At 40.1% G+C, this 9,540-nt stretch overlaps 1 protein-coding gene across 5 annotated transcripts in view; it reads right to left on the reverse strand.

Moving 5' to 3' along the window:
* Window positions 1-735: 735 nt before the first annotated feature.
* Window positions 736-9,540, reverse strand: part of COL19A1 (collagen type XIX alpha 1 chain) — a 190,276-nt gene continuing 181,471 nt past the window's right edge. For 4 of the 5 annotated variants that reach the window (XM_027697963.1, XM_027697971.1, XM_027697943.1 and 1 more), the window contains 2 exons: window positions 7,586-7,663; window positions 736-7,348 (listed from right to left, as the gene is read on the reverse strand). In XM_027697963.1, the coding sequence (XP_027553764.1) occupies window positions 7,212-7,348; window positions 7,586-7,663 (215 nt within the window). In that variant the 3' untranslated portion in view covers window positions 736-7,211. Of the gene's footprint in view, window positions 7,349-7,542; window positions 7,664-9,540 lie in introns of those variants that run through there. The other variant, XM_027697979.1, reaches the window with a different exon arrangement.

Raw genomic sequence — 9,540 nt, forward strand, 5'->3', positions numbered from 1 at the left:
TACAGAACTGAAGAATAAATCCTCAGGCCCATTGTAAGTCATTATGGGATGTATTGGTTAATCTAAGTACTTACCAATTTCAAATCTCGCACAAGAGTGGAAAATAGGTACCTGACGAATGGTACACCATATACCATAACATACCAGGGACTGGATTTTTCGTAACAGCACATTCAAGTAAATAACCATTTGGAAAATAAAGACAGGATTATGAATTTAAAACAAAGGTGTATTGACTATGGTGAATCAGAGAAAAATAGTGCCAGTTCAAACAAATAAATTTAGAAGGCACAACGCAAAGAGACTGAGAGGTTTCACAAGCCACTGACAGCATGCCGCCAATTCTAACCAGGTGCTCCTGGAATCTCAGTGAAGTCCCAAGTAAATCATGTTCTCATCTCCAGGTTTAGCATTAAAAAATGCTATGAGATTAATTGAACAAAAAAAATCAGTTTTACCCATTGTGATTTCTGTCACCACTTCTAATTCTGGAGGCTTAATTGCACTGTAATAAATACATATTTTAGCTCCTCAGTTACTTCAGTGTAGGCAGGAACCCAGAAAAAATGTCCTCAGAATTATAACCAGTTCATAGACTTGTTTAGGTTGGAAAAGACTTTTAACATCATTGAGTCTGACTGTTAACCTGGCACTGCCAACAAATTTGGTGGCCTTCTATGACGGGGTTACAGTGGTGGTGGATGAGGGAAGAGGGCATGACATCATCTACCTTGTCTCTTAACTGGAGAGACATGGATTTGACAGATCTGGGTAGTCGCACTCACAGAGTTGTGGTCAATGGCTCAGTGTCCATGTGGAGACCAGTGACAAGTGATGTTCCTCAGGGACCTGGACGGGTACTGACAGTTCAACATCTTTGTCTGTGACATGGACAGTGCGACCAAGTGCACCCCCAGCAAGTTTGCCAATGACACCAAGCTGTGCAGTGCAGTCAACACACCAGAGAGAAGGGATGCCATCCAGCACAACACGGACAAGCTCAAGAAGTGGGCCCACAGGAACTCATGAAAGATTAAGCCTCAACACAGCCAAGGTCCTGCACATGGGTCGGGGCAATCTCCAGCATCTGTCAAGCTAGCCTGTCCATATCCCTCTGCAGAACCTTCTTAACCTCCAGCAGATCAACCTGCCCAACTTGGTATAGTCTGAAAACTGAGGGTGCCCTCAATCCTCTCATCCAGATCACAGATAAAGATATTAAACAGATCTGACCCTTGGGAAACGCCACTAGTGACCAGCCACCAAATGGATTTAATTCTGTTCACCACCACTCTCCAGGCCCATCCGTGCTATATGTTACTCCTGTATAATTTGTTACAGCTTCAGTTTTATTCCCCTCTCTTCAATCTTTTGTTATTTCTGTTCTGTTTCGCTTGCTGCATGTGCATCCAAAGGGACAAGTAAACCTGGCAGTTTCAGACAATGAATGAAATGAACTTGCTGAAGCCACTGTGAAATCGGAAGAAAGAAAATCAACCTAGTGGTCAGATTATTACCTAGCATCCTTTAAAATGCCATTGGCATAGGAGTTCTCTTTTTCCTCCTGGGAGAGTTAGGCAGCAAGAGAACAATGAAAATGCCTGAAGTTCTCTAAAGTTAAGCAGTTCAGTGAATCAGTTTCTTGAATAAAAGTGATTATCTCATATTTAGACAAGAAAGTTATCTGCACCTGATTCAGAGAATGTATTAACTTCCATAAATTATATACATATTAAGGCCAAGGTTTTTCACTTTTTTTTCCCTCCAGATTGTAGAGCCCAAAGTTTCACCAGCTCATAGGAAGCACAACTTCAGCATGGTCAAAAGCCAACCCCCTAAATTCAGCCAACCTGCTCTGACCACTCCCCAGAGCTCGCTGCAGTGGCTTTGTGTGTCTCCTTTCTCCCATTTGCAGTTGCATCCTCTCTCTCATGATTTGACACAGAAGGAAAAATTAACATTTCTGACAGAGGCACAAACAGAAAGTATGTGAAACATTTCCATTTCCATCCGGAATACTGTTTCAGATGTAAATGGCCAGATCATAATGTAAAAAGTAATTTTCCATCCACTTAATACATTTCCACTGAACAGAACCCTAAATGTTGCAAACCAAAAATAGAAGGAAGGAAGGAAGCAACCAGCCGGCATGTACTGTGATTAATTCAGTGACAGCTGCATATCATTCAGAAATGAAAGAATACAAAAAAATAAGGTATGTCATTGAGAATCCTTCAAACATACTGACTGGAGACAATATATTTACATTAAAACTGCAGTAAATAATTAAATGCATTTGTGTTTATAGAACAGAAGACTCAGAAAGAAAACTGCTAAAAGACATGTAGACTCCAATCTTTTTAGCTACAAATTTATTTTGGTCTAGAATTGATAATGTGTTTTAGCAATTAATATTAGAAAACAACATTTCATTAAGGTATTGTGAAGCTGAAATTTTCCACTTAAACACAAACAAGGTCAGGGTTAAACTTGTTCTTCATGGCCTACACCCACCTGTGTGTTTAGAGATGGATTTCAACATCCTTCCAATACAATCTAGTTATAGTGGACATATCAGATTTCAGAGAAAATTTGTATGATTTGGTACATCCAGAAACTAACAAAAACTCGATAAAAACCCACACTAAACCAACGTTTTGATTTCTGAGATACTCTTCTTATTCTAACATGTCACATTAGAGCAGCAATTCTACTGCATTCGTAAAATGCAAGGTTAGGGACTGGTTTTAAGTAGTATATTTGGAGAAACAAATTTATAAAATGGTAGTTTAGCCAGTGGGATTTTTACAAAGAATTTTATGTAAACATTTCAGAAAAAGAAGAAAAAAACTGAGTGTACACTGACATGAAAAATAGTATTTCATCCTTGTGAAAAAGAAGAAGGTCCAAGATATTTTGTGTGATTATCCATTAATTTTAAAAATACATTTAACAAAGCTGTGCATATCTAACATCTGTCATAACCCAAAATCATAAAACAAAGGATGGACGATACAATCAATCCTGTTCCTATATCATAGTGCTCTTTTAGTATTGAAACCAAGTCCAGTTTAAGACAAGAATATTGGTTTTCAAAATATTACCAGGCTGCACTGCTGTTCATAAGGCTTGTATGAAGGATGCTGTTGTAATTTTTATTAACCATAGGTAAGTCCCTTCTCCCTTGGAGACAAATGGGGACATAAATGATGCCAGAAAGTGGGATGTCCCACTAATACACATTCTTTTTAACATACACAAAACACAATATAATAATAAACACAAATAAAGTCTAACCAATGTTACATAACAAAAATTATCCAAGAAAGGCAGTATTTCTGCAAATACTACCATGCAAAACTAAATAGATTTAAAAAAAAAAAAAGTCAGGCTCAAGAACAAAATGAGAAACACTGACTCTTGTGCTGTGAGAATATGCATCACTGGGTCAGCTCTTGCACTGCTGGGCAAGTTAGGCCTGGGCTGTACCCTTTGTACTGAAAGGATGTTTTGGACTCCACCATGTGGACAACAGGAGGTCTACTGCAGCTTTGGTAAAGTTTCTCTCTTACCAAGTTTTTTCTTTCTTTAGGCAAACTGAGTAGTTCTGTACATAGCAATTTCAAGAAAATCTCAACGTGTTCTTAATAGGTGACAGAGCAACTTGCCATAAAACATAATAGTCTGACCCTGAACTAGGATAAAGCTTAGAGAGCTTTTAAGAAAGGTTTAAAACATTTTGTCAAAGTTATTTACTTCTGAGTCTTGTTGCACATAAACATGCCCAAATCAAAGACCTCATGTTACTGGAAAAAATAATCCCCCGTGTTTAGTTCCTTGTAGTGCTTACTGCAGCATGAACTGCTCAAAACAGATAAAAAACTGATAAAGCAAATTGCAAAATAGATTAGCAACCCCTCCCCAAAAACTATGACAACATCAATCTGAAACTGCAAAGAAATTTCAGGGGCCAAACCTGAAAACCATGCAGAAACATGTTTCCAGCTACATTCCATTTTTGATTCTAAAAATACAGAGTAGGAGCAAGCCAGTGTGAAGTAAAGTAAAGCTGGGATTAACACTGTTCTACCTCAGTGAAGAATGTGGCATCTTAAAAAAGGTATTGAGATAGCCCATATAAAAAAATACCCGTTTTCTCACATGAGAAAATTAAAGTGGGCTTTTAGCAAAATAAAAATAATGCAACAAAATAGTTACCAAAGTTAACTGTAAATCAACTGAAAGCATTCAAATGCATTTTAAAAAGACCTTTATGTTTGAGCCTATACAAAGAAAAAGGCATCTGTAGGAAACATAGATGAAAAAATAAAACTTTTTCAAATATAAAAAGTGTTCTGCTTTCCAATAAGTTCAAGTAAATTAACATACAGCAATTGCATCTGACAGATGACAGATGCTGGGTTTCAGCTACCTAAAAGCCCCAAAATATACAGATACCATTAATGTGGCATGATAGTCCATGTACAGCCTTCCAGATGGGGCTGCTTGTGAACCTCTAAGTTGCATGAATATTATTCACAAGACAGCACCCTTTTCAATATTATCACAGAAAATGAAGTCAAAAATTAACTTATGAAGTAAAAAATGTTTAGACTATTACACATATTGGAATTACTAGAGAAGTAACAAAAGAAAAAAATAGAGGGAAAATGCTTATGCAAGATACCTGACCAGCAGTTCTTCCTTTCAGAGAATGGAAACCAGTATGTAGGACTGTTCCTCCACTGGCGTACATGTACAGACACCGAGACAGGTCTTGGTGCAAGGCTGTACTTGCTGGGCTGGCAGACCTAAGGCCCACACTGCAGGAGGTGCCTCAGGACAGACAATTGCTTGGTTTCAAGCTGCCTCACCAGTTCCCAGTGCTCTCACAGCCTTGGCACTCTAAGGACCAGATCTGGAAAGGCGATCAGTTCCACAGAGCAAACCAAAACACACTCCATGGGCACAGGAGGTCTGGAAGAGGAGCAGGTGAGTTAAGCACAGGCAGGACCACTTGTCCTGCACCTTCACCCTAGTGGGACAGGCACCCACCACCCGCAGAGCAGAGGATGTGCTGGTCTAAAGAAGGGGCAGCTATTGCCTCCCAAGGGATGGGAGGGATGAGCAGAAAAGGAGGTGTGAGAATTGGAGTTTGCTGGTGGGCTTTGACCTATCTGTTCCCAACCTCATGAGGGACATACAAACCACCCTGACCCCCCAGGGAGTCCCCAGCTCTAGGGTGTATTACATTTCCTTTAGGTAGCATCCTCCTCTTTCCTGCTGCCCTCGTCTGTCCTGGTTGTTTACACTCGGCTTTTCATCCTTATGTTTCCTTTAACATCCCTTTGTCTCAAGCACCTTCTTTCCTCCAAACATCTAATTGATGAATATGTCAGGGATGCGTGCTTTCCCCCTCAGAATATGTGCCTGAGCTCCCCAGCTGCCTGGGTTAACTCTTTTACCTCTTGCTTTCATCTCACTCTGGGTGCAAGTGCTAGGAACTCTGTTCAGAAGAAATGCCAGTGTATTTCTGTTTTTAAAGACTCACACTGGTCATTCCTTAACTGTTTTTCAGCAAAACCAAGAAGTCAGCCAGATTCATGTTTCACAACAGCTTCTCTGGAAGCCAGCACTTCCAGTGTGAGAATGCTTCCCTGGCACCTCCGTACTGCTCAAGCACGAAGTCATCAAAACCACTTTTCTGCCTGATATGGGAGAGTGCCCAGCTTCCTAACAACAGAGTGAGATCCCCTCAGTATGGCTTTGCACTACAGATGTATTTTGAGGTTTTGGGTTATAGCTACCTGTGTTCATTCTTCCCATAGCACCTTCACTTTCTATTGCACTGCAGAAAATTCCACAGGACTAATCTAGGATGATCTGTTTCCTAATAATCAGAAGTGAAACTTTGGCCATGTCTCCTCCCTCCTTTTCACAACTAGCCTCTGTGTGATCAATTTTCTCTAGATTTTCTTTTGCTCAACTCTTTGAGCTCTACAGGATGTACATTTCATTCTATTTGGCTGACATTGTCTGGTCCTGTAGGATTTACTCATTGCCTGAAAACTGTCTGCAGTTGTGCTCCTGGTATTAAACCTTTCAAGGAGGGTTTTGTACTTTTTTCCAAATTTTTCTTGCACTCAAGTGACTTTTTTGCGATTTACTAGGACCTGTGAATTTTACACTCTGCAGTTTTCATGTTCTTCTCAAGCTTATTTCAGCAGTTGATTATTGCAGGAGGAAGAGGAAAACTGTACCACTACCAAGATCAGAGGCTTGTGAAGTTCCCATCTTGGACTGCAGACCCACCACTCTCTGCTCTAAAGCAAGGGGTCACCTTTGCTGTAGTCAGACCTAATAGCAGAGTAGCTTGATTACAGGCAACGATGGTACACTTAGTCCACGTGATGGTCAGAATATATGCCAGTTCTCAGTCGGGAACATCAACGCCAGCCCTTTGCAGCTAAATATCTGGACTGCATGTAGCCATGACTAAATGAACATACAAGCCCCCTAGTTGGGAAAATATCCAGTCAGGAGAGACACTTCTTGGGGCTACACCCGGTGATTTTTCAGTCAGTGTGAAGCTCAGCGTTGGAGGAGATTAGGGAGATCATAAACACATCTTCGTCTCCTTCTTCAACATCTTGGACATGACTGAAATGGTGGGCAGCATTTGTGATGCACAACAAAGACCCTTTTCAGAAGGTGTGCCAGAGCCTCCTCGAGGGACATGAACGTTTAGTCTGAACAGAGTTCCCAGTGCTCCAGCTCAGGTCCGGCGTTCGCCATGAACAAGTATGCTTTGAAACTTCAGAAATGTATATTTTTGATTTAAAATTCACCACCAGCAAGAAAAATAAAGCCAGCTTACATACTGGGGCATACACAATGTCTTAAGTAATAACAAAATATTTTTTGTTTGAAGAAAGAAGGTGATGAAAATTTTTTGTGCCTATTTTCTGTTCTAAGCAAAATAAATATGAGAAACAACACATGGAATGCACTCCGGAAAATATACATCATCATTTCATTATTACGACACTGCTAATAACATAGAAAAAAGCTCAATTTTGTGCCTTACAAATTATCTATATACCATGCAGTGTCGAGAAAAAAAAACCGCACCAAATATTTAAAAAATGAAATTAACTTATTGGGAGGAGTGAAAAGTGATCATGAACCCAAGTGTCTCAGGGAGAGGATTTTTATTTTCTGCTGGTGTGTGACCGAGTCTGTGATATGTGGTAATAGCAATCTGCCGGATTGCATCTCCCACTGGGTCCAGGTGGCCCCTGTGGTCCGGGTGAGCCTGGTGTTCCTGGTGGGCCTGGTAGGCCAGCAGCTGGTAAAACAAAGTTAGAATTAGTAGAATCCTCACCAAAGCACATGTAGTGTCCTGCATTTTATCACTGACAGTCAGCTGCACACCAGCTCATCCACAAGAAGGCAGGTGGGTCTGACCTCGTGCTATGACTCAGCTTGGGAGGAAAGGCAGGGGTGTAAAACCAATATGAAAAATGGGAGAAAGGCCCATTAGTTCATAAATAACAATAACAGAAATAAATCTTGAGACTTGTACCTGCAGGGCCAGGTGGTCCGGGGTTACCGGGCAGTCCAATTCCAGGCTCGCCTCTTTCCCCTTTCTGTCCTCTATAACCTACACAGAATAAAGACATGAAAATAAGAGCACCCTCTTATTATAAACAGTGATCTTCTGTATATCTTTGTAACAGAAAATTACCAACACAAATGTAATTGGAAAAGCACATGCTCACTTCTTTTTCAAGAGTGGTATTTTTTCCTAAGACAGCTTTTAAGTTTTTAAGTTCCTTCTGGAAAATATGAGCATTTCTAGTAGTAACTGTTGCGTCCTCTGCCAAAGGACTCTTGCTTTGTTCACTAGTTGGACTTTTCTCCAAGATTTTAAGTTACCTTTCTGAAGCTCCTCTAATAAAGACCCAAATGCATATTCTGCTCTGGTGTTCCCTGTTCAGTGAAGTGATGTAAGGCAGCAATCCAAAGGCCATCTGCAGTCTGACCAGTCCTTCTCTCGTAGCCCACAAACTGAGCAAGACTTCACCCTCTCTGTTCTACACAAATCCTTACATTTGCACTTTTTAGACTGTAAACTGGCAGTTTTATGCTTAGACATTCCCCTGTATGTGAGACAAGACCCACTCCCCTGTCAGTGTTACCCAGTAGCCCTCATGTGGAATGAGGCATCTTTAGAGCTTGTGCAGATTTCAGGTTCAAGGCCTACTTTGACCCAAGCAGCTTTATACTGTTAAGAATATGTGATTACTTATTATACTTTGAATAACGTAGTTAATTTTCTTCACAGGCCATAGCTTTGTATTTATCTAAATAGCCTCCACCTTTTCAGGTGCTGCGACTCATGACCAATGCCTGTTTCTTTTTCCTTGAACTGTTTTTAAAGTGTCTTAGTTGGAAACACTCTGGCTGCTTCAGAGCAGAGGACCTGTGGCTATTGGTAAAGCATTTTCCTTAATATTTCAAGTTAAGAATCCATCTACTAATGTACCTTTTCTGTTCAGATCATGTAAATTATGCAGGACAGGGGAGGAAGGCATTTTTAAAGGAACAAGTGTGACACGTGCCACAACCCATTACTTTACAAGAGATTATAAGGAAACCACCTTCCTTCCAAGGAAACCTTCTTCCTTCCCCAGCACCTCAGATGTGTAAGGTGACAAATATTGAAGATTAATTTGCCAATTTCTGGTCACATTTGGAATTAAATTTGTCCTGCATATGGGACCAGTATATTTCTAGCATTGCCTAAGCCATACAATAAACTTCCTCTTGTGAAGAAGTGTAACTCAGTTTGAATTCAAAGAGAAGAGTCACAGCTGAGCAGCCAACGTGGTGTGAATCCACCTGATGTCTCATGAAGATTAACAGGCACTGGCAGGTGGATAGCAAAGGTTGTCTTGTCAGTGTGCTGTGGTCTATGGCAACACTGGTACCTTACAAGATATTCCAGAAGGAGACTACTGTGGGTACCAATTCAGGGTTGTTACAACAGACACAATGCAGTAGGAATGGTATTCAATTCAGAGTATTCAAGCTTTCTGTTACACAAAAGCTCATTATACACTTTAGTAGAGTCTATTATCTATTGCAACCATTCTACGTTTCAAAACAGAGCATCAATCTTCTCTCAGCACTGCAATAAGGAAATTACAGGGAGGCAAAAACATTAGAAAACGCATGCAGGGTGACATACATAACATAACTAAAGGAAATCAACAGTTTAAAAGCTCACAGAAAAACAAACAATATTAATCATGCATTCTGGTCACTGAGTTGTGTGTTAAGCAGAATTGTACAAGGCATATATGCACACATATTGTACACACATATATGCTATAATGACTAAGAAAAAGGAATATGCAGGTGCTTATACTTAATTTTGAATACTGGTTTTGCTCTTTAATGACCATGGTAGTATTTATAACTACATCAAGTTTTTTTGCTCTGAATCATCTTGTGCAATGCTGTTTTGGCTACTGT

Source organism: Neopelma chrysocephalum, unplaced genomic scaffold (genome assembly GCF_003984885.1).
Source record: "Neopelma chrysocephalum unplaced genomic scaffold, ASM398488v2 Primary Assembly neopelma1_23b, whole genome shotgun sequence".
Lineage (NCBI taxonomy): Eukaryota > Metazoa > Chordata > Aves > Passeriformes > Pipridae > Neopelma > Neopelma chrysocephalum.